Genomic DNA, 26,877 nt, shown 5'->3' with positions numbered 1-26,877 from the left:
TGTGCAAATGGCATTATTTTAGTGTAAATAATTAATACATTTCTATGTAAAGTTCTTCACATTCTAAAAAATATCCAAACATTTTAAAACTGAGATTCATTAACGTACAACAACAACATACAAAGTCAGATCAAATCAGCATTTGTTCAGCAGAGTAAAGAGCTGGACTTTGATCCTTGAGCCATAGAGCTCAGCAGAAGATCACCTAAAGCCCCTGAAACTGTAGTCCAGCTAACACAGTTTATTATAAATGATCAGCTTATTTAATTAATGGAAGTTGTTCGTTCACAATGTAGCTTCTTGCTACATCTTTGTTTTTTGCATGTCGTTCATGTTAACAGTCTCATTTTTCTTTCTCTCAAAACTATCTACATTCTCATAATCTTTGCCGTCACCGAAGAGCTTGTCTAGCTGTTCGGGATCCACATAGGTGTAGAAATAGGCCATGATGGAGAAGATGATGCTGACCCCCACCAAAAGACCAGCAAAAAGAATAAACTCCGCCCACTGTAAATCACATAATCAGAAAAATATGTAATCTGGGATGCAAAACCATACAGGTGTTTAGTAAAAATTGCTTACCTGTTCCATGCCGGCCCCCTCTGCCACAATCAATACGATGACATTTCCAAATGCCACGGTCATAAGCCATCCGGCCTGGAGAACTGACTTCATGCTTGCCGGTGCCTATAAACGCAAACGTTACATAGAAACACAACTGTAGAGGAAACAACGACAACACTGAATTGACCTCCGGTGCCTGTGAGTATGAGAACTCCAGACCAGTAATGGAGAACATCACTTCTCCAGCGGTGATAAAAACATACTGGGGAATCTGCCAGGCAATGTGAATGTTGTTGGCTTGGATGTCCTCCATCTTTGTGAAAGTCAGTTCCTGTGTGTCCTATGGAAAAGGAGCATTACTGTTTCAAATCTATACAAGCAGGGCACATTTTTAAGTTTATTTTTAACTATATAAAGTTATGCAGCTTTAACTTTGCACTACATAAAATATTAACCAGAAACTATCACCCACTCCTTTGAGTATGATGGTGTAGAAGGCACCAAAATCGAGAAGTCCCAGATCAATGGAATACTGATTGGCGCCTGATACACATTTAACTCCTTTGTATCTATAAATACAAAAAGCAAAAGTTACAATGTGCTAGACTTTATTATGTGGATACAGTATGAAAGGGTTTAAAATACTCACTCTCCCCGTTGTAGACTTATATTGTGAGAAATCCCATAATCAGCAGGTGCGTAAAATTCAGCAGTGCCCACAGTTATGTTGATACTCTCTGATCGAGTATTAATAAATCTATTATACAGAAAAAGTGTATTAAAAAATGGCAGTTTTGTCAAAGGTTATGCTGAGAGTATTGATAACTGCAGCGAAGCACTAAAGGTTAACACACCTGTTAAACAGTAACTTAAAAAACAATATATAACAAATGTTTGCCAGTATTATTTTATGCCCATGCAGCACTAAAGTTGCGTCTTACCTTACATAAGCAGCCCCGGTTTCAGATTTGGTGACGTGATCTTCCACCTGTATCATTTATAAATAATGATGTCAAAAATGCAAATTGAGAAAACATCACGTCCAGTTCTTGACATACCTAATGGTTTAAACTCACCAGTTTGCATGCAGCGCCATCATTCTGGCTGTACAAAATGAGGCTGTAAGTGCTTTTTTCTGTAAAGGCGAGTTGGCACTGGTGCTGCATCCCATTGTGATTGACATTAACTGTGTAGAGCTGCGATTCGCCAGAAAGTGGGAGACTCGTGTATCCCATGGGATCCTGTTTATGAAAATAGATGGTTTATGATTGCAGAATTTAATTTAATCAGGAAAGTCCTATTGAGACTTTACAGTATCTTCTTCCAGGGAGACCTGGGGTCTTATTTATAAAGCGTGCCCACACAAAGGTTGTGATCTATAAAAAAAAACTTAATGGGAGAATGGGCTTGCAGGGTGGGATCTGAGGATGATTCATGTATGCACACTTGCATGTGATCTGTGATTCATAATAGGAACATTGCTTAATATTTTTTGGCGTATGCCATTTTTGGCTTTTGTGTGTACGTGGACTTTTAGTAAGGATCCTGCGCACAGTTTTATAAATGAGACCCCTGGTCAAGATACTGTACGTGGTACAACATTATATTAATGCACAGGAGCAACTTGCTGCATTATTATAATTGTATCGCTGTAGTTGTGCATTTATACAGTTTTTGTATGCTTTTGTACATAGCTCATCCAATCACAATTCAGAGTCAGAACTATCCATTTTAAAATTATACTATATAGCCTTTAAATATTCAAATTTTCTGTAAAGTTTTGGAAACCTTCAATGGTAAATTATCCCAAAATCTGGGGAATTTGGGAAATTATCAAAAATATAAAACTCTACGATACAAAAGCTTTGCAGACATGCATGCAAACTAATACAAAAATACAAATACAAGTTACCGAGTACATAAAAGTTTTGAAAATAAGTATTTTGTACCTCGAGTATATGGGTGATTCTCACGAAAACTTGGTTTAAAAATGTCAAGCATGAAAATGTAAAAATTGCTTAAATTTACTTTTTTTCCCACCACCAGACATTGAAAAACAAAGTCTGGAGTAAATGGGAACATTAATTTAAAAACTTTTACTTATCATTTAACACTTTTTGTAACATAATTTAAAAAATTAGTCCTAAAAAATCTCATTACCGCAACAGTCAGAAAACATCAACACTGACATATTTTCCAAATGACATGACAAATTTGAAAGAACATAATTTGGAGATTCTGCATTTAAAATCAAAGTATTATGCTTCTATTAATTAAATTAAAATTTAATAAGCATCTGTTGCGGTAATGATAATCAAAATGTCGTGTAGGCATTCTGACAAGACAATATTTCAAATTAACTGTAAAAAAATTATCTTACCTGGTAGCCATCTTGAAGTAACTGGTCCATGTGCTTGGTCACTCAAAATCAAACTTTATTAAAATTCTCTATGTGTGCTTAAACTGTTCTCAAAAAGTGTTGCGGAGGATGAGAACATCAGGCATGGACACTCATTTTCCTAATTTTTCTTCATTATTATTATACATGAATATTCAGTAAATATTTTTTCTGTCATCTAAAGTAGTCTAGCAAACCATCCATTTATTTTTTTTCTTAATATTTTTGTGTTAATTTGATTAAATTACAACATAACGCATGTTCAAACACAGCCGGACACATTGCGGTAATGAGAATTTCAGCAGAAAATGAGATAAAATTTACAATTATAAATTCTTATGTTGAAATCACACATTGTGCAAGGTAGAACACAGTATTGTGTTAATTCTGATGCTTTTTAATGTTACTATATTACACATTTTAAAGCTAAAATCATTAGTGCCGTGGTGTTTCAATGGTTTCGTGAGAATCACCCATATAAGCATTTTAAAACAGCTGTGTTTGGCTCCAGTGATTTTACCTCATAGGATTTAATTGGCTGTGAAAATATATTCTGTCCTGGAAATTGCACAGTGACGTCTGTATCCATAAGATTGAAAACCTGCACAAGGCTTTCTGTGGCTGGAGGAGGCTCCACGACAGTTTTCTGTACCAAGACATAAAGTGTCACTTTTTTCACAATCTCTAAATTGCAGCACTTAAGAGTTTCTTTACATGTAATTTAATGCATTTTTAGAAATGTACGTACAATGACGTTGATTTCTACAATAGTTGCAGCAACGAAAGCAAGTGCACCAAGAATCATGCCAGTCGCCATCTTCTTCAGAGGAGTGAGAGGAAATAAGAAAACCTTTTATTAGATTCATTGGTTTTGCTGCTTATTAGAAAACAATATGCTGTAAAAAATAACCCACAATGAAAAAAAATGCAGCATGAAGTTTCAGATCAACCTACTAGTTTAAGTTTTGACTTAAAGTTGACATAAAAAGATAAAAATATATGTTGATTTGACAAAAACGCTGCATTTTTAACTGTGCATGAAACACAGTATGACAGAAACGTGTTTTTCACCTCAGATTTCCATTGAATGATTTTATCAATCGATTCATGTAGTGTATTTATGCAGCACTCACGTGAGTTTGATGCGACACAGCCCTATCAGTGGATATATGCCCATGTCGAAGATTGGAATAAACACCAGGATAAGCAAAGCATTCAGCATCTAAACATTAAGAAACACACACCTATTATATGACATTATAATACCAATCATGCAAAAACTGCTTGTAAAGTGATAAAAGTACATTTTATTGCTTAGATTTTATGATAATGTCTTTATGACACATCGTAAACTGGCTAGTGGTGGAAAAAAACTTTTATTAGGTAAACCCTCCCAATGATTTCATTTGTATTTAATCAGTGTTGTGTAAAGTTACTTTTAAAAGTAATGCATTACAATATAATAAGTTACTCCCCAAAAAAGTAACTAATTGCATTACTAGTTACTTTTCATGGAAAGTAATGCTTACGTTACTTTTTAGTTACTTGGCTGAGTCTTGATCTCTTTCAGGCCTTGCAGGTGTTTTTTATGACTGAAAAGTTCTGCATTCAGAAATTGCATATTTCATCACAAAATGTTGAGCTATGGCCTGCCATCTCAATTTCTGAATCAAACTGTTCCCACACAGGAGTGTACATTTAGTTTAATTCAGTACATCATTTTTTTTATCAAATTAATTAAACTAAAAAAGTAACTTGTATTAGTTTTTTTTTAAAGTAACTCAAATATTAATGTGTCAGGGTACCCCCAGGATTGTCAAACTTAAATTCAAGGCTTTTTAAGACCTTTTCAATACCACTTCAAATGAAATTTAATACCATTCGAGTAGAATAAATCATTTTAAATAATGTAATATACCTCAAATAATTACTATTTACAAGTGTTTGAACATTCATGACAACATGCCTCTAAAAAGGCTGAGTCCAAGGCCCAAACGGCCTAACCCTTATCTTTACCAAACAATCAAAACCAACAATCAAATAGATTTAATAGATTTAAATGTACATTTATTGTAAATGGCCCCTCCTCTTTATCTTGTGCAGCCCGCCACGTTTTAATGTGACCATTATGTTGGAGAAGGTAATTTATGTTAAAACAATAGTCTTGTTTGATCCATGACTGCAAACCAAACAAAAACACCAATTTTAAGGTATTAATTTTTTTTTTGCTGTTTAATATAGTTAAGATAATAACAACATCTAATAACACTCATCAGTAATGCTCTGAACCAGAACAATACTGACAAACAAAATTAACCATATTATGGAAAATGAAACAAAAACCCCTCAAACACAACAACAAATTAAAATGTTATGCTATTTTGACCATAAAAGACAAGAGATCTGTTCACTGCACCAAACAAAAAACTGGACACAAGCTCATATAGATATATTTCTGTTAATCTTTTCTGTTAATCTTTATACAGGACCATACTAAAGTTTTCTAATGCTAACTTAGTGTGACAATGTAAATATGTAGAATATAGTATATATTGCAAGATGATATTATCTAATTAAACAGTAAACAAAATATATAATAGCTTAAAAATTTGCATTATTGTTTGCAGCTTATTATTGCATGGATAAAACAAGACTATTGTTTAACATATAAATGACCTTCTCCGACATAATGATCATATTAAAACGTGTCTTCTCTACCTAGACTTACTAGAGACGGATTGTGGAACAGAAGATTGTGTGCTAAATCAAACAACTGATCACAGGTGCTTGGACACCTGTCATTGTCCCGCCCCCACAGTCCCAAAGTCAACTTGATCGAGAAAGTGTGTGTTGTGCACCTGCGTGCGCATAGAGAGAGTCAAGCGAGCGCTCATCCCAGCCTTTACTTTATCATCCCAGCCTTTTTACTTAACTTTATATTTTGCTCGCGTGACTGCATTTGTGCGCTGTGAACAGAGGTGCGCTCTCGGGAGGACGTTTTTCAGCGCGCAATTAGTGTTCTGTGAACACGCGAGAATGCTTTCCCGCACGCGAATAATGTTCTGCGCGCTCGCTAAGATGCTTTTCCGAACATGGATAGTGTTCTGCGCTCGTATCTATCGCTCGCGCGTGGTTTTTGTGCACGCGAGTTTTGTGTCTGAATTAACAACATATAAATCTATTGATCATTTGAAAAATTAAGACCTCCGTGAAAAATTCCAGACTTTGAGGTGAATTCAATACCTTTTAAGGCCTTAATATGGGAAAATGAAATTCAATACTTTTTCAAGACTTTTAAGACTCCGCGGGTACCCTGATGTGTACATTTAAAAAGTAATGCGTTACTTTAGAAAAGTAATATTATTTTGTAATGCACGTTACTTGTAATGTGTTTTCCCCCAACACTGTATATAATATTCTGTATTATTATATATATTACACTTTTGTACAAAAAATAACATTTACATGCATTTAATGCATTTGGCAGATGCTTTTATCAAAAGTGACTTAAAATGCATTCAAGATAAATGTTTTACCACGCGTGTTCCCTGAGGATTGAAACCAGGGGCAGATTTGCATATGGCAGAGTCGGCTATAAATTAAACTCCCTATAGAGCGTACACATACAAGATTTATGGTCTTCAAAAGGGAACAGTGTAGGGAACATCACTTTTGATAGGAATTCGACCTAGAGTTGCACTTAGTTCAAAATTACAGTCTTTGAAAACCCGGATTATAATATTTCTGTGTTAGTATTGTTTGCGTATTGTTGTTATCTGTAAGTCTGTGCACGTCCGTGCATTCTTAAAGGAACAGTATGTAGGATTGTGGCCAAAACTGGTATTGCAATCACAAAACTTGTGGCTAAAACTGGTACTGCAATCACACAACTGGTGGCCAATACACAAAATGACAACATAAACATCAGTTGAGGACTCCAACTTTTTAAATGACAATATCCTGAACGGACCACTGTTGTCAGTGATATAAGTATTTGAAATGAAAATAATTTCTTAATGTCTAGTGACATTTCAGGGCCATTTTATGATTAATTGATATAAATTTCTTACATACTGTTCCTTTAAGTATGGTTGATTTTCTACATGTTGGTGGAGTATGTAGACATTTTGCTTTATAGACCCCTTCAATGTTTGTAAACATTGAATGACTATCGGGTGCGCGCGCAGCACGGGGTCGAACTGTTCATACCATTTAGGCTTTATAATTTAATCTAACAGGGCTGAAAAATTATGACTTACCTCAAATGAAGTGAGCACTACAAACACAAGCCTCTTTGATCTTTGCATTGTCCCAGTCTGCACGTTAATTGCTTGCAGCCGCAAATGTTATATTTTTTTGTTTTTGAAATTCTGCATAAATCGCGAAAACTTAATGGAAGACCTGGTGCGATTTTCACAGCCCACGACGTAAGTAGGCATTTTTGACCATACCGAATAATACGCAACTCTATCTGCTGTAATGGCTTTTCTGACCCTGACATGCGCAGTGGAAACTGCCTGTGACGTGAACGGTGAAGGGGTCTATATATAATGTGGTTCTATGGTTCTATTATTTGTTAATGTCCTTGTTGTATGGCTAGAAGAAATTAATGTCATACCCTAGGTTTTTGTGAAACGTCGACACTGATTGAAACCATTGACTGTAAAAAAAGATGGACGTAGTGTCCGTGACATCACCCATAGGTTTCTGAAAATCGTTTTTGAAGCTTAAAGGTGTAGCGGAGGATTTTCTCTAATTTTGAAAAAGAACCGCCTTCTCCACTTTTTTAAAAAATGCAATTGCGCAACACTCCAGATTGACAACTAGAGGACCAATAGTCTTGATGATCCACCCGGAAAAAGAAAATCCTCCGCAATACCTTTAAAGTAGGCCCCTCGATCGAAACCCACAATCTTTGCACTTACCCAACCAGTTAAGCCACAGGAAAACATTTTGCTGTTTATGCATGCGTGTGTGCTTGTCTGTCTGTTTGTTTTACTCACCTGCATTTGATCAGGCTTTAGTATGAATCCTCCACCCTGTAAAACACAAACTAGGATATCATTATACTGATTGTTATACAATTATGGAAATTATGATCCTGACTATCCAGGCTAAAGTCTTATCATCAAATTATGGGTTTAGGAGCATACAAATTTGATATCAATCATTGATTTTAATCTTTGACATGATCTTACTCAGTCAAAAGATCAGCAGGATCAAAATTGTGTTATCAGTTACTCTTACAAATAACCAGGGCGTCAACAAGTATTTGATTTTATGAAGTTCTTTTGATTACGGTTTTCTGTGGAACACTAAATGAGATGTTATTTTTTATATATTTTTTTCTATTTAAAAAGAGGTAATTATGTATGTGTTATGGATGTGAAAAAATAGGACACAAGTTTGGGAGACAACATACTTTGTAGTAATTCTGTGAATTACAATGCTCAAACCAGAAGCAATAATATTCAACAAATGGAGAAGCTGCAGCTTCTCAAAGAACAAATAATATTTATATGAATTAGTGCTGGGCGATTTATTGCATACAAAATAAAAGTGATTTTTAGCATAATATAAAAGTGGGTGCTGTGTGTAATTATGTATAAATAAATACATTTACGTGTATATATATATATTTATTTATATTCTATATTTCTATATTATATATAAATAAATAATTCAGAAATGTTATATATGTGTGTGTGTGTGTGTGTGTGTGTGTGTGTGTGTGTGTGTGTGTGTGTGTGTGTGTGTGTGTGTGTGTGTGTGTGTGTGTGTGTGTGTGTAAATATACTGTCGTGACAATTCAAAAATGTCATCTTACTCAACTATGAAAAATAATTTAACCAATGCTTTACAAATTTTAAGACTTTGTATGGTATTTAAAGCACCAAATATTGACATCTGAGTTACCAGTATGGTTAAAAACTTGACATTTTCATGGAATTGCCCACAAATTTGCTATCATTTGATCTTTATGTTTTTAAGGAAAGGTAATTTTGTATTTACCCGTGTTAAGGTTGTCTATTGTGAATACTGCAATCATAAAATCATTTAGTCAAATCAAGAACTTATCGTGTTATCTTATCATTTTATTTTATAATTATATGCTTCTCATTGTGTTTTTAATCATTCTGATAGTTATATAAGATTACTAGTTATATAGTATATAAGAGATAATATTGTACAATTTCTTTTATGATCCTAACAACTGGCAAAACATACTTGCAATCACATCCTTTAACAAATAAATAGGGTTTTATTGCAATGAGAAATAACTTACAAAATCCATGTTCATCCGAGTGGCTTGGAGAGTCCAGCGTGAACCCTGGCACAAAATAAATTAAGTTGTGTTTAATAAGAATGGTAAAAAAGTTTAAATAAATAATCATCATCACTAGTTACTTAGTCTGCTGGTAAAGTGATTTGAAATTGAGCATTAATCTGTTACAACAATAATGAATGAAGAAATGGTTCACCCAAAAATTACATCTGTTCTCATTGTTTAAGCAACTTCATATGCATTTATATTTATTTATTTAGCATATGCTTTGATCTGAAGTGACCTATACAATGTTCTTAACATCACTAACCGGATGACAGATTTGTTTAGGTACACTATCTCTTTAAATAAAACACTGGGACAGTGGTTAAGTTAAAATAACAGTTTTAAGTTAATGTGTTCAAAAAAATCCAAGGACATTTACCTGTTGGTCAAAGAGAGCCCAAAACATGGGTAAAGGAATGTACAGGACCAGCACCCTAAACAGCATTTTAATTTCCTGAATGAGCCGCTTCTGTAAAAATAGCAAAATCATACTGTAAACAAACAGATAGACAAACAAATGGGAGATCCAGATATCATCGACTTAGATTAGCCTAATATTGAGTTTAATTGAGGACTAATTGATATTAGTGCTGGGCTTTTTTGCACGTGATTCATGATGGCGCCGGTGTGCATGGCAAGCCGTAAGTCTCGCAGTACTTTGTTTATCTTTTCGTTTATCTTTTATTGGCACTTGTGTTTTTTTCCCCCTTTTATTCGCATCTTTTGCGGAGTCTATCGTCTACGATCGTCAGACTCTCTTGGACATTCGAAAATGGAGTTTATATACCCACGATACTAACCTGACATATTATCGACTACCCACATGAGACCCTAGTGTGCGACATCCCGGACTTCCTTTACCAATGGCCACTAAAGTTTGCACAGAGGAAACACCGAAAAAGACGGGGCAAATGCAGCGGAGCGAGCGTCAGACTCAAGATCTGACTTCGTGACGGCGAGAACCGGTCTTTGAGGCAGGATCTAGGCCGCTATGTGATTGTGGTGATGCCATCCCAATCATCTCACTGGCTAACACGCATCGAATCATCCTCCTCAGCCTCACCGGTTTTCCCCCAAAGAAGCTATACCCGCGGCTTACAACTCGACGCCGCTCTGGTGTTAACTGTTCAAACCTCCAACTTCTAACTGTGGGTTTACACCAGATGCGAGTTCAACGATTTGCGCGAGTAGATTAAATACAAAGTCAATGCAAAAACGCAATCAGACGCGTCCTTGCGTGGGGCGATGCGAATGATGCGATATGGGCGGCACGTTTGCCGTATTCGCCTCAAACACGTCTTTGCCCAAGATGAAAATTTTCAACGCAAGCGAAAAATTTGCATGACCCAAAGTTAAATCCCACGAGTAATCTAGAGCGAGCAACGCAATGCAATTGCACGCTTCGCGTTTGGTATAAACACACAGTAATGCTGCATTTACACCAGCTGCGGTAAAGGCGTGAAGCGCAAGTGATTTCAATGTTAAGTCAATGTGAAGAGGCGTTGACGTGCGTCTGGAGGTTTCGCGGCGCGGATGAGGACCTCGCTTGGAAGAGTGAGGACATCGGGCAACCTGGTAAGTTGTAAATACACATTTCACTTTTGAGTCACGTGACGTTTATCAACCCGCGCTGTTTATTTTTCCCCTATAGTAAGGTGACCAAATACAAACCGGGAACTCTCATGATAAATGCACAATCAACATCAGCCATCCTGCAAACAGACAGCCGCATAGCACTGGCCCCTCCCACAAGAAGCGGATGTTGCCGTGACGCGCGTCAAATGCTTGCTTTTTCCGCATGTCTACTTCGCTCTACACGTGCGAATGCATTCAAACTCTTCAAGCGGTAAACTAGGCACGGAAGACGCGATTTTGACGCCTGAAACGCGGTTGGTGTAAACGCAGCATAAGGAAATTGGAAGATTTAGCAACGCCGCTCCCTCCGACGATGGCCCTACTAAATGCCCAATCCCTGGTCAACAAAACATTCATTTTAAATGATCATCACGGCACTTGGACTTTCTGTTTATTACAGAAACGATCAAAGCCCTTTTACGGACCTTTTACCATCTGGCTACTGCTTTTACAGTTCTCCCCGTCTCTCTGGTAGAGGCGGAGGTTTAGCAACTATTGCCAGGGAATGCTATAAACAGAAATGTCGAATGCTTTCCTCCACCACATAAGCTTTGAAGTTCAAATTTTGCTACTCGACTGGCATGCTCCACTTGTTTTAGCCCTACTATATCGTCCTCCTCATCTTTCTAAAGGCTTTACTGAGGAATTTTCTGAGCTTGTTGGAGATCTTATTACTAAACATGAACGGATCCTTATTTTAGGAGATTTTAAATGTACATGTATGCTGTCCTTCCAAACCCCTCATATCTTAATTCCAGAGTATTATTGACTGATTTAATTTGACACAGTGGGTTAAAGATCCCACACATATTAGAGGACACGCATTGGACATAATTTTATCCACTGGCTTGGCTGTTACTGATATCGAGGTTATTGAAATTGTAATCTCGGACCATTTTCCAATTGCTTTTAAATGTGACCTTCCATCCATCTCTCCTAAAACCGGAAAACCCCCATTTAAAGCCCGGATCTATACCCCTTCCTTCAATGAGGATTTCGCCAGGTGTTATAAAGACTCGTGCACTATGCTTGAGATTGAGCCCTATCTGACTGTCCTTGACGCTGAGGAGCACTTTCTCACTTTAAATACCGTCTGGACTGAGAAAATAGACTCTATCGCACCCTACAAAATGTTTAAACCTAAACCGAAATCTGAGCCCTGGATTAACCAGTCTATACGCTCCCTGAGGAAAGACTGCAGAAAGGCAGAAAGAACTTGGAAAAAACAAACTTGAAGTTTTTATGACATTCTCAAGGACTATTAATCACGCTATCAGAACGCAGTAAAGAAGGCCAAAAACGCCTACTTTTCAGATCTCATTGAGAAACATCATCATACACCAAAAATTCTGTTTTCTGTTATAAACACACTGAACCCTCCCCTGTTAATAGCTTTCAAAACCCTTCTCTGCTCTATGTGTTGACTTCAGGTCATATTTTGAGGTTAAAATCATAAGCTCAGATTCAGGTTTTTAATAGCGCAGCATCGCCTAGTGTCACTCCCTCTTACAATTGGTCTACATTTGATCCTGTCTCTTTGCAATCTGTCAAAGAAATAACAGCAAAACTAAAACCCTCCTTCTTTTCTAATGATATCATCCACCCTGGTTATTTAAGGTTAATGCTTGACACCATAGGTCCAGAGGTGGTCTCATTTCTAAAGAAATGCATGAATTCTGGGAAAATTCCGGATATTTTAAAAACTATATACGTTTAAGCCTTTCATTTACACTACACCACTGTTTTCGACCCTCATAAACGGATTCGTTCGCAAACGCTGAAGACCCTGTTTTAAGGCCGGGGTATACCTTTTTTCCGCGTACGCGTCCGGCTCAGCTTTCCGAGTATACTCCCCGCGGCTACACGCGGATGGCCGCGTTCGACACTATACGCAATACAAATGATTTCTTATTCAAATTATTACTCTAGTGCAGCACTGATTTGGAGACATTTACAGTACATTAAAACATTAGGATAGGTGAAGAAAAGAAACTGATCCACCATTGCAAACACAGTTTAGAACAAACAACAAGACAACAAAGAACAAGAATCAAACAATATGGTAACAAACATGCTCCACAGCTTACTGTTCTTGGAAGAAATAAAAATTAAAGAAGAAAAACGATAGTATGTGTGCAAATGTTGTCTATTTCCTTTGTATAATTGTTTGTAGTGGAGTGTCCCATCTAAATATTTTCACGCGCATGCGCTGTTGTACGTGGACTGTACGCGCACTGTCTGCGCGGTCTCAAATTTTGGGCTGCACGCGGACCCTCCTGATGACAAAAATGACGTCATGCGGACGGTGCGCATACGGGGACGTCCCTAGTATACTTTCGGCTTTAGTTTGAGAACTCAGACGTTGCGCTGCAGTGTAAATGAACGTAGACGGAGTCTTATTTAAAAGAACAGCTGATGTTAACATGACAGCACATCATTTTCAAAGTAAAAATTATTTTATTCAGGTAAATTGCAACGGAGGTTTTTCCAAAAATACTAACCATCTACCAACCAGCTATTATAAACGCTATATCAGATTGTTTTAACATGTATCCTTATAGATAATGTCTGTTTTATATTTGAATATTGTTGTAATGTTGTTTATGTTTTGTTTAAATTTAGTCAGCTTATTATGAAAGATAGACTGTAATTTTAAACGCATTATAGGGCGTTGTAAAGGCCAATATGATGGGAGAATTGTAATGGGTCAGACATTATTTTCGAGTTTAATTTAAGTTTTTTTGCCACTTTAAAATGTCTCTTAATTTTAATAGATGTTTTGTTGATAAGTTTTGTGAATATAAATTAATAAAAACAATAAAATCAACGTCATATTAATATTTAATGCTCGTTTAGCCGATTGCGCTTTTTTATATTTCTGTGTTGCTAGCGGAGGACGTGCAAGGACCTCGCACACTTTTAAAAATGAACGTCATATTAATTTTTAATACTTTAGCCGGCCACGCTTTTTTGTCGGAGAACGCGTGTAAGGGAACACACACACGCACTGAACAGCGACAGGTAAGGGAAGTTAAGTTATTTGGTGTTTTTCTGAAGAATACAGTCAGTTCGTACAAAATTAAATGGGCAAAGGTAAGCTATTATTAGAGTTATAAGTTATTTTACACTTTTATGCGCATGCCCAGTTACGTGATTGGTGTTTCATGCTTTTATGGTCGTGTAGAGTGTGGATGAAGATTCTTTTTAAAATGCCAGTATAAACGAGGATCGTTTACATTTTAAAATGTCATTTTAAAACGCAAATGCTCTAATGTAAACAGGGCCTAAGAAAAACCCACATGCTTTAAACACCCTGAAGTCTTGTCTAAACGAGATAAAATCCTGGCTATCTACAAACTTCCTTTAGAATTTGATAAAACTGAAATCATCGTCTTTGGCCCATCTAACGCCAAAACCCACAACGTTTCTGAATTCCAGTCTTTTTATCCTACTACAGTTCCCCATGTAAAGAATCTTGGGGTTATATTTGACACAAGTCTATTTTTCGATAAACAGATCAGTTTTGTTGTTAGCACTAGTTTTTTCCATCTCCGCTCACTTTCTAAAATGAAACCGTTCCTTTCTGAGCGTACCTTGGAGACTGCTATCCATGCCTTTGTTACATCGCGGCTGGATTATTGTAACTCTCTTTATTATGGCATCACAAAGTCCCAAATTTCCCGACTTCAACTAGTACAAAATGCAGCGGCCAAATTTCTGAAGGGTTACAAGAAATATGATCATGTCACACCCCTTCTTAGATCAATGCACTGGCTACCTATTGAGTTTCTCATCAGGTTCAAAATTTTATTACTTGTGTATAAATCTCTAAATAATCACGCCCCCCATATCTATCTACTCTATTCTCTTTCTACAGCTCTAATAGGAGCCTTTGCTCCAATAATCAGTTCCTCTTGCAGATGCCGAAATCTCAAAGACAAAAGGAAACTGTGACATAGCTGTAGCCGGTCCTACCCTCTGGAATAAGTTACCCTTTGCAATTAAAACTCCTTCTACCATATCAGAATTCAAAAAGAGACTGAAAATTTTCCTTTTTAATCGTGCTTTTACTGTGTTTTTTATGTTTCTATGTTTTATTACTGTATTATTTTACTAGGCTTGGATATTTTGCCTTTTAATTTGAGTTGTCATGTGTTTTAAGTTCTATGTCTTACTATTATGTCTTTACTGTATGCCTGACTATGTATAGCACTTTGGTAGGTCTCAACCTTTTTTTAAAGCGCTTAACAGATAAACTGAACTTGAACTTGAGTTTCAAGCCAAGGGCATAGATGTGGTTATTGGGGGGAAATAATCAATCATAGTATACATAGTGCAAATATTGTAATTTTTTGTTTTAAATGGGTTCCCACACCTTAGTTAACTTCAAATTCAAGGACCTTTCAAGGACTTTCCAGGTCCAATACCCTCAAATTCAAGGACTAAATGTGGGGACACATTTCAAGTGAGAGCAAGGTTACATCGTGTTACCTTTTAAGATACATTGTTACAGTTCCCTTTCGAGGGAACTTGCGCTGCGTCACTGCGGTGACACTTTGGGGACGCCTCCAGGGGTAAGTGCGTCTGAATGTGTATATCAAATGCAACCAATGATGAGGCTTAACGACAAAGACAGGGTGATCGCTATCTGAAATATTGCCAGAGACGGGGTTACAGGGATGCAGGAAGTATGGCAAGGGAGACGCAGCGTCTCGTTCCCTTCTCAGGGAACAACAGTTACATACGTAACCCAAGACGTTTTCATCTATGCAAAAAAGCATTTTGGTATAAATCAACATTCGCATACAGAAGATATAAGCATTTAAAGTGAACAGTTTAGCATGTGTGCTTAAAAGGCTATACATTTTATGACATTATCCTACACTACACAGGGAATAATATGGATTTTTTTTCCTAGAAAACTTTTAATGACCTGTATCTATATATGTATATTTTCAAAAACTTCCAAGGGGCTTGAATTATTTCCCCCAGATTCACAAATTTTCAAGGATTTCAAGGCTCCGTGGGAACCCTGTTTTAATTATTGGGGTACCTCCTCCTCCCAAGAAACCATGCCCGTTTAAGTGCTCATACCGGGTACTTCTCCTCTGCCCAATCCAGCCAGTGTTTGCGTTCCGGGCTGTCCTTAGACCTCCTCCATCGGTTGCTTATAGCAAACTGGTAAAATAAACATAAAAGAAGACTCCTCTTAAATACTTAAGCTTAATTAGCTTAAGTATTTAAGCTTAAATACTTAAGCTAATTAAGCTTAATTGTTAAATGTCTTGTCATGTTCCAAATCCTTCAGTAACACATTAAGGGCCAGATTTACTAAACGGGGCAAGTTAGCGTAAGAGCACAATTCTAAAAAAGCGTATTTTACTTGTTTATTTACTAAAAAAAGGCAAATTAAATAACACAAGCACAACAGCTGATTTCCATAATGACCAACACAATCTACTAAGAGATGCACAAATTAGTTCAGGGTCGCAAATAAGGAGAGCTGATCTTGAGTTCAGCACTACTACATCACAGCAGAAAATTTTGGGGTGTGTAATCCCAGCTAATGAAGCCATAGTTCACCGAAAAGAACTGGAGGACATAAAAAATGAATGTTTACACAAGGTTTTGAAACGTGTGGTATTGTGTGACTTCTCTAGTGACTCCTATTTTATTTACTTTAGCAAATAAAAAATAAAATGGCTTTGCAAACAATATTTTTTAATAATAAGCTAAAACAATCCTCTGCATTGTATCACACGTTTTCTGATCTCTGTGATGCCTCTTTTTTAGCAAAAATTGCAGCAATTTTAAGCATAAATTATTTTAAGACATGCTTTTTTCTGCATTAAATAATGCCGCCAATACCAGTCATAACACCCGCACAAACTTTGGTAAATTGCGTCGCGTGAATCATTTAAAGGACAAGTTCGGTATTTTACACTTAAAGCCCTATTTTCAGATTGTTTATGATAAAATAGAACGGTTTTGACTGAAATTTGGACATACTGTATGATGCTGGCCCGAGAATTTCCGGGTGCTTGTTTTATCACCTCCCACCTCTACAATGGCTGTATAGGTGCACTGGAACAATCCTTCCTAAAATGCATTAAACTTTCGTTTACAAAGACGTAAAACTCACCGAGTGGTCAGGGGTGTTCATGATATGCTCACACTAAAACCGCTGCAAAAGATGCTTTCCAACAGGTGTTTTAGCATTCGTTGAAAACTTGTGGACCTATTTTTCCAAACGCCTCACACCCGTACATTCTTCCGTTGAGAGCTTGAATAATAGACACTCCAGCCCAGTTGGTGGCGATAATCCACCTTTGCCAATTGCAAGAATACAAACAACGTTCCCGGCGCAGAGTAATACCGTACCTCACAGCACATCTAATACAAGTCAATGGAGTTGGACAAAAACTACGATAAAACCTGTTGGAAAGCATCTTTTGCAGTGATTTTTGTGTGAGCATATCAGTGAACACCCCTGACCACTCGGTGAGTTTCACGTCTTTGTAAATGAAAGTTTAATGCATTTTAGGAAGGATTGTTCCAGTGCACCTATACACCCATTGTGGAGGTGGGAGGTGATGCAACAGACACCCGAGGATTCTCGGGCCAACTTCATATGTCGAAATTTCAGTCAAAACCGTTCTGTTTCATCATAAACAATCTGAAAACAGGGCTTTAAGTGTAAAATACCGAACTTGTCCTTTAAAAAATCTCAAAATCCCAAAAATTTGCACCTGAAAGGTAAACTCCTAAAAATGCATATGCAATTAGAGCAGTCACAAAAAATAACTATACCAAACCTTTTCAGCGCTAATTATCCACTGCGCATCTCCCGACAGTCGTTATTTAACGCCAAAATGATGGTTTGCGCTGGCGCATGCTGTTAATAAATCTGGCCCTAAGAAAACGAATGAGAAGGCACTGACCCCAATACAATTGCAAACACGCACGAGGACGTTTCCTTCAGGGGGACTCTTCTTATATAGCCCATTTCCAGCAATAAACACCACTGATGAACAGATGAGAGATAAAGTAAACAATAATTTGCATGCTTATTAAAGTTATCAGTAGATTTATGGATATCAACCCCATGTTCTAGTAATGATATAAAATCAAATATAAGTTCATATAAACACCTATCATTATTATTATTATTATATTGAGGAGCTCAGATGCAAATCCGCTAAACGCCACCTCTGCAAAAATGAGATGATGATATTAACCGAATGCTCTCTTGGCACGTTTTATACGTTTAAAATGTTTGCTTTAAATCTGCTTAATCCTGGCCTTAGGCCATTCAGAAACACAGCTTTGTTGGCAGAATCCATTACGAGTTTGATAATAAATGCTCAAACACAAGAAAACATGTCAGACACACTTTAAGGGCTCTGTATCTGAGCTCTTCTACATTTTCAAAATCATTTACAGTAGTTGGTGGGTGAGCTTAAATAGTAAGTCTGCAAATCATGAAATAACATAAATTGTCTGGTTTTTTTATAAATGTTTAAGACATGGCTCACCTCCATTGCTGCAAGTTAAATTCTCAGGAAACAAATATCCTCACCTAGTGCAATAATCATTAAAATGGCAGGGACTCCAAAGGCCAGGGCATAGCAGTCTCCTCCAAAACATTGTACGTCACCTGTGGAATTTTAATGCGATGGATATGTTAATCACTTTATGATTGTCATATACTTCTTGTAATGGTTGTTTTGTAGGCAAAGGTTATCTTGCGACCTCTTAATATTGGTGTGATGATGGTTGACAAGACACTTCCAGCATTGATGGACATGTAAAAGATTGAGAAGAATTTTCTCCTCTCGTCTAACTGAGAAAGAAAAAACAGGTGAAATTGCAATGGCTACAAGATTAAAAATTTTTTTTTTACATTTATGCATAATTATCCAAAGCAATTTACAGTGCATTGGTATACTTTTGTTTTTAGTCAGTATGTGTGTTCCCTGGGTTTGAACCCATGACCTTTTGCACTGTTAACACAATGCTCTAGCATTACGAGAGCACATGTCAGGTTTTTTTTTTGAGGATATCAACACTTTTTATTGAACATTCATGCCAATTACTAGATAAACTAGCAGACATATGCATTTCATTTCCAAGCCTATTGTTGTCTTATCTTCTATGGATGACATATAAAGTTTTTACAATGCAATAATAAAGTCCCTTTGCCTTAGTAACTTCTACAAGAGACTTAGAAATACACAAACAACAAGCCATTTTAAAAATGGGATATGTGATACTGTCTGTGAAAACAAGGCTAAAGTCTTTCTTTCAATCAAATTCTAAATAAAAACGAGCATCAAGATTTCGACCTGGGCCGGGTTTCCCAAAAGCATCGTAAGGCTAAGTAGATCGTAAAAACGATCGTACAAATCATCTTAGAATTACAAGCCGTTTCCCAAAAGCTTCGTAACTTAAGTAGCACTTGAAAATTGTCGTAGATCTACGAGTGCTCTGGAGTAATCGTTAATTCATAAGTGCGTCGTAAGACAACAGAGTTACAAAGTCACCTGCAGGACAACCAGCAAATTGCACTCCTGCAATAACGATAATGTAATGTTTTAAATGTATATTTATTTATTGGGTTCTTCTTTGTTTAAATTTTTTAGTATAATATATTTAAAATTTTAATGAGAAATCAAATTTAAATGACTAAACATATATTAATAAAGAAGGAAAACGTATTTGGTACAATTTTGGTAAAAGTTGGTATGAGCAAATTGATAATTGTTCCTACCAATTGCTGCTATAATTCATCTAGGCTACAGTAAAAAAAATGTTTTGAAGGGTATGGCATCTGATTAAAGAAACCAAATAAATATTTACAGTACAATGCAATAATACATAATAATAAATAAACATAGGCTAGATAATAAACAACAAATAATAATAATAATCTAAACTATAATATAAAATGCAGAAGGCATTTTGCAGTGGGACGAGTCCTAACTAAATACGAAAAAGAATATTTCATTATGAACTATTTTAAAACATTTAAAAAGTAATTGAACAATAATGAAAAATATATACAAAAATATTAGTGCATATCGGCTAAAGATCATTAGCCTAAACAAGCTTCTGCTACAAATTTGAGTCATTCTATTGGTGACATTTCAGCACTTGACAAACGGATAGCGACTCGTAAGTAGCACTTAAAACCCAGCTGCGAGCGATCGTTTCACGTGCATCTTTGGGAAACGCACGTAAATGAACAACGAATGTTCGTGAAGTAGCTTGTAGAAAGCGATCTTAAGTGCTAAGTTCAATCGTTATCGGGAAACCCAGCCCAGTACTTTCATTATGATTTCAATATCTGACTATATCAAGATTAGATTTGCACAAAATATTCTTTACATTATGTAGGATGATTTTATGTCGAAAACAGTAAATCTAAAAAAGTTAGTTTTTTTTTATTTTAGTTTGGTTTTCACAGGCAGGGTCACATATATTAACTCTTTCCCCGCCAGCGGTTTTTTTGTTTTTAATAAAAGTTTAATGCCAGTTTAATAAAAGTTGCCAGTCAGCGCCAGCATTTTTTATGATTTTAATAAAAGTTTAATGCCTTCCCGAAAATTTTCTTCTTTAAATATTGGTAGGTTTCTTCAAAAATACCATAATAACACAGATAATTGCATTTTTAACAAAAGACTTTTGTTAGATATCAGATTCAGAATGTTGATCAAAACAGAGTTTTTACTGTTTTTGGTTCAGTGGATGCTTTAGTGTTTTAGAAGTTGGGTAATAGCGCCACTTACTGGACTATAGCAAAAATATGGATTGCCGTGAAAACTCGTCATTGGCAGGGAAACGTTTTCTCTTAATTGATGAGATAAGTCGTCAATGGAGAGGAAAAAGTGAATTGTCTTTAAAGGGACACTCCACTTTTTTTGAAAATATGCTAATTTTCCAGCTCCCCTAGAGTTAAACATTTGATTCTTACCATTTTGGAATCCAATCAGCTGATCTCCGTGTCACATGGCTGCAGGAGGCACAATAGGCTTGTTTGACTTCATGCGGCGCTGCAAGAATCGACAGCCGGATGACGTCAAAGTACCACGAGAACTATTCGAGAAATCATACGAGGTGTAATTTCGTCTCGCTCTAGCGGCACTTTAAAGTCATCCTCCTGTCAGTTCTAGCGGCGCCGTATGAAGTCGAACAAGCCTAATGATATTATGCAGCAGCCGAAAATAGTCCCCTTAGTATCTTTCAGGGGACTATTTTCGGGCCCTGCGTAATATCATTGAGCCGTCTGCAGTCATGTTACAGCAGCAAAGTCCTTGATTATTACACCACAATAAGAGTATAGTTCCTAGTCATATCTGCCTAGAAAATCTCAACTTTTAATTTTCCGTCGGTCTTAGTACACGTTGTAACTACAGAAGAGTCAAGTTTTAAATAGGAAAAATAACGAAACTCTTTGGTTATTTTTTTAGGTGCGATGCTAATGGAATGTACTAAGCTATGTTGAATTTTATGGATTGTGCTAAGCAATGCTAAAAGTGCTAGCGCCAGACCGGGATGATCAGCTGAATGGATTCCAAAACAGTAAGAATCAAATGTTTAACTGCTGAAAATGAGCATATTTTTCAAAAAGTGGAGTGTCCCTTTAATGAAACTCATTCATCAGTGATTGTGAATGGCATCATGACTTACATGTTCCTCATCAAACTGGTCACCACCAAAAGCTGCGACACATGGCTTAATTCCTCCTGTCCCAAAAGCTATAAGGATCAGGCCAAGCATTGACAGAACTCTGTAAGGAAACAAAAACCTTGTATATCCCATCCGACTCTGACATACTGATGAACATTCCATTTGCCGCTTTCAAACACAATGCCCATAAAGCTACACTGCACATTCACTTTCACAGTACCGTCCTTTATGTTGATTAAAATCAAATAAGCTTACATATGAACAGTGCTGTTTCCCACATCAGGAATGGCACCCACGGACTTCACCACATGACCAATCACATAAACTATAGACAGGTAGATGATGGTTCTGTAAACGGAGACATGCATAGATAAGAAAATGAGTTATCTGCAATATTAATAATCTACTACAAAGTCTACCACGGAAAACACAACAAACTTACCTGAACTTTCCCAACCAGGAGTCTGCTATCAAAGCACCCAGAAGTGGGGTAAAGTAGCACAAGCTTGAGAAAGCATGGTACACCGCTGTGGAAAGATTCTTGTCCCAGTGCAGATAGTTGATGAAGTAAAGTGTGAGCAACGCTTTGTAAATAAATTGCATGACAAACAATATAACATTATTAAAATAATGTAAAATTAGATTACACAGCTTTTCATATGCAGGAAAAAACTATTGACAGTTTCCAGGTGATTACCTAATGGTAATTTTTGCAACCTTAAAAGGTGCATTATGTAACTTTTAGGAGGATCTCTTGGCAGAAATGCAATATAATATACATAACTATATTATCAGTGGTGTATAAAGGCCTTACAAAATCAACTGTGTTGTCTGTATTACTTTAGAATGAGACATTTTTATCTTCATACACTGTTGGTACCCTTCCCCAACTCCCTCAAGAGACCCCATGTCATGGACTATTTGACTGGCATTCGTCCTTTATTTTCCTTTCAATGTCTTCTATAATTGTAAATATATTTTAACCTATTTTTGCGATTTGGCATCATAAAATGTTGAAAATGTTATTTAAAACGTACTGTACATAATGTAATATACCCTCGACATTGAGTTTTTCCAAAACACTACCATGAAACATTAAAAAGGTTTTAAATGATGCTTTTGCTAGCTTTTAAAAGTTTTTCATCTGGTTACCTTTCATGCCATAGTAAGAGAATCTCTCGCAGAACTCATTGACCACAACGAAGGCGATGCTAACTGGGTAGTTTGTCCCACATAATTTCTATGGGTAAACAAAGAAGTATTTTATATATGAGGACAAAAAGGCATTTCATATTTTTTAGTACATAAAAACAAGACATAAAACAAAGTGGCTGCTTCATGTTCACTAATAATTATTCCAAAACATATTATTCAGATATCAGCAGCATCCATCTTGTGTTGCTTTTTTTAAATATTAGGCCATATATATATATATGATGATTTACTAGTGAAAAAACCCTCACCGGAGAGACATGTTTTTTCAGATGGGTCTCCTCATCAACATTTTTTTCTAGAGCAAAAAACAAATTGAAGAACAGAATTAGGAAATGTACAACATCTATTATTCACTGTGATGTGTATTATTCATACATATGACATTTTAAAAACATTGCAATTTTAACCCTTATCAATGACATGTTGGTGATGCATTAGGAAAAGGCAGGCTGATCAACCCCCATAGATTAAAAAAAAAACACTATCATAACGGTTCATCATTGTTTCTCAGAAATAGGAAAAGCAGCATTACATTTTGACTAGATTAAAAGCTATATAAACATCTCGTGCACATTCCCACGGCGTGCATTCAAATTATAGCAGAACAACATTGTTTTCGCCAAATGTCTGAGAGTTGGCATATAAGAAATAACTGATTATAGTGCATGAACTATTTTCATTTGGCAATGCCTAAAAAGACACGAATGTGTATTTTTGCATTTCAAAATATGCTGCAAACCGTTCGCACAGTGAGGCGTGTGTAAATTGTAACCAAAGAGTATATACTCTTTGTTTTAACTTAACACTCTGAGAAAGTTAAAAGTCCTCAGTGGCGCCACAAACTTACTGGTCTTGTCGCACAGACGAAGGCAAAAGTGCACGTATTATAGACAAAAGTCAATCACATTTAAAATGTATTAAAGGAAAGGTCGGTTTGAAAAGAACTATCGTACCGTTGATTTTTCCCATGTCTTCAATCAATCCTGAAGTTTATTTTGGACACTCGATATGCAATGGATTCCTGAAGCCGTCTCCAAGTCCGTCCCTCCAGTGTGAAAAATTTCCTCCTAACGGTGTTGTAATATCAGTTTGTTTAACACTCTTAAGTTAATGTTTTACACCTTGACAAAAATTAGTTAACTGCCAGGCAATTGGATCGATGTGCCACATTTACAACCAACACAGGCTACACGAGATTATTTGGCTAACTTTTTGTACAAAAACGTAGCATTCAGATGGAAATAATTATAACTCCGTCTTTTCCTTGCTTGGCATGTCAGGGACATTTCACAATGTAAGTGCTGGTCTGCGAAATTTGCTTGCAATATTACTCCTTTTCGAGTTTATGGAAGTTTTTAAACGCACGAGGAGTGACGGCGTGATGGTGCTGCTGGACAGCGCAGGCGCAATGGCGTCCTCTGCTGTTTGTGCTCGAGCAATGCTAGTCATGATGCAAAACTTACTTTTGAAAATAAAAATATAATATAATCTGATAAAATCACTTTTACAGGTTTACCCGTTCAAATGAAATGTTTTATATCTCCAATATACTAAACACGAAACCTAAACTGATGTTTATAAAAAATGACCTCTGATTGGGCAACGCATTCGTGGAAAGTGAAGTAAACAAGAGAACAAACAACAAACATTTTCAGTTATTGTTAGCAGCCACATGAAAAAAACTGTTGTATACAGTTAGTAAGTAAACTGTAGTATACTTAGAAAAAAAATGCATTAGCAACCCCCCAAATAATCCTTAAAATATACCAAACAATGACCTTCGCATCCAAAAAACATCTAAATGCAAACACAGTCATACTGGACACTTCATTAACCCCCTATACGAAAAAAATACATTTATCTGGCCATAAATAAATAAATAAATATTTAAATATATGCTAAATACATTTTGTAGAAAGTAATGCTCAACTGAAAATATTTTTGAATTTGGAAATATATTTAGTTTTAACCTTTGTATATCAACATATATTAAAAAAAAACACATAAATACATTTCTAATTTTACATCCCATATGGCACATTTTTTTTATTCTTTGCCAAAATGTATTTGCTAAATAAAGCATTATAAATATATGCTACATTTATAAAGTATATTTTTTTTAAGTTAAAAATATATTTGATTTTAACCTATTTAAAACACTTTACATGTTTGTATCATAAATAAAGTTTTTCTTCCATTGTGAAGTGAATATTACCTTGGGTTGAAATATTTTAAATCTATATATATTAAGATTTAAAATATTTGCATCTTAAATATATTTCAAAATATACAAAAAATAGGCCTATATAAATATATTTATATATACATGTTTCAAAATATATTTCAGAAAACATTTTTTGGCCTTTTTTGTATAGTTTAAAACATATTTAAAAATATATTTTTTGCCGTATATTATTAAAACAATAGTTTAAACCTGTGACCTCATGTACAACAAGTACAAAATTAGTTGTGAACAAAAGAAGAGTCTGAACTATTCCTTCCCTTAAACGAAGGTTTTATTATAGTATTAAGATGTAAAATCATGACTACAAAAAACACGTTTAAAATATACTGTAGCAAAACGATGGCTTATTTGTGGGAACCATGGTTTCTATAGTATGTTTTATTATTTTTTATTCGTATTTTTGATTTATATGTTTTGTAGTAAAATCGTGGTTGGTTTTTGTAAGATTTTTATATAAAAAGTTCATCCGAACCAGTTTGCTGTCATTTTCCAATTATATTATGAATTATGTAAATTTAGTTGTCAAAGATGTGTGGGAATTCTGTACTTAGGTACGTGGATAGAGATATAAAGCTGGTTGTCAGGTGGTATTTCTTTAATTTTACCCCTAGAGGGCATCCTTTGATTTTGTATTTACTTTCTGTGTTGCCTTCATCCATATAATGCATTCGAATTTAACATTTCTATACCACAGCTGTTCTATCTCAACACTTACATGAAACACAACATTCAACAAAACTTTCAGTAAACGGACAAATACATCCATCACAAAATGTCAAAACAAAATCAACAACAATTTAGATAAAACTGGCAAATGGCCCAACAACCCTGAATATATAAAATATACTGAAGTACATTTTAATATTGATTATAGTAAATTTTATATAATACAGGGATCTCCAACCTTTTTGTGATCAAGAGCTACCACGATGGATAAAACAATCTGGAGGGCTACTTTTTGATATAGTCTACTCTAAACGTTTGTGTTACTTTGTTGATTTTCATTTTGTTTTACTTGTTGATATGTTTTATCATTGTTTAAAATGTTAACATACATAAAATAAGCCAAGCTAATATAAAAAATATGTAATAAATAAATATTAAAATTGAGGCTATTAATAAAATGTGCTTTGGCGGGCAACTTAAGGGGCAACTCCAGATGTTGGAGACCACTGGTCTAGTATATTATAAAATGTACTTAATATTATTAATATTATAATATATTTTGATTAATATTTTATAATTTTGTTAATGCACATTACCATATTCTGTAGTATTAAATTAACTGTACATATTGCAGTCTACTTTAGGCTACTATTTACTATGGTAAGGGTCAAAATCACTATAGTATCTATTTTTTACCACAGTTTACTAAAGTAAATAATAAACTACAGTATTTTGTATAAATGCATTTATAAATCTTAATATAATATTAATTATATTATATATAATATAATATTATATATATATAATAAATTATATTTAATAATATTAAAACTTGATTTTTATTAGACCCAACAAAAATTAGATTTATTCCAAACAGATTTAATTATTGTCAACAAAAACTATTGTCAAAAATACCAAGAACACAATTCTGTTAAATAAAGTGTAGGCATTTGCATAAAAGCAACAGCAACACGGAACTTCCAATAATAATCTTTGTCAAAATTGCCCTTTTAATTACCATAAACTACCAGGGACTGATTTTTTATTCCTCTGATCTAAGCATTCCTCAGATTTAAAAAAAAATAAAAAGGCAAACTTCTGTTGGATCATGCTTAAAGAAAGATCCTCATTTCT

At 35.4% G+C, this 26,877-nt stretch overlaps 1 protein-coding gene across 1 annotated transcript; it reads right to left on the bottom strand.

Moving 5' to 3' along the window:
• slc15a2 (solute carrier family 15 member 2) lies at nucleotides 1–24,240 on the bottom strand. Its single transcript, XM_073855300.1, has 23 exons — nucleotides 23,786–24,240; nucleotides 23,081–23,127; nucleotides 22,770–22,857; nucleotides 22,060–22,201; nucleotides 21,873–21,965; nucleotides 21,618–21,717; nucleotides 18,681–18,771; nucleotides 18,508–18,585; nucleotides 17,870–17,952; nucleotides 16,023–16,106; nucleotides 9,673–9,762; nucleotides 9,249–9,293; nucleotides 7,966–8,001; nucleotides 4,101–4,184; nucleotides 3,711–3,797; nucleotides 3,483–3,608; nucleotides 1,641–1,805; nucleotides 1,506–1,552; nucleotides 1,214–1,321; nucleotides 1,037–1,133; nucleotides 761–904; nucleotides 583–687; nucleotides 1–507 (listed from the first exon to the last, which is right to left on the bottom strand). The coding sequence occupies exons 1-23, from the start codon at nucleotides 23,799–23,801 to the stop codon at nucleotides 304–306; spliced, it is 2,160 nt and encodes a 719-aa protein (XP_073711401.1). The 5' UTR covers nucleotides 23,802–24,240; the 3' UTR covers nucleotides 1–303.
• Between the last annotated feature and the right edge of the window lie 2,637 nt (nucleotides 24,241–26,877).

Source organism: Misgurnus anguillicaudatus, chromosome 17 (genome assembly GCF_027580225.2).
Source record: "Misgurnus anguillicaudatus chromosome 17, ASM2758022v2, whole genome shotgun sequence".
NCBI lineage: Eukaryota > Metazoa > Chordata > Actinopteri > Cypriniformes > Cobitidae > Misgurnus > Misgurnus anguillicaudatus.
This window is presented reverse-complemented; position numbering and strand designations above follow the sequence as displayed.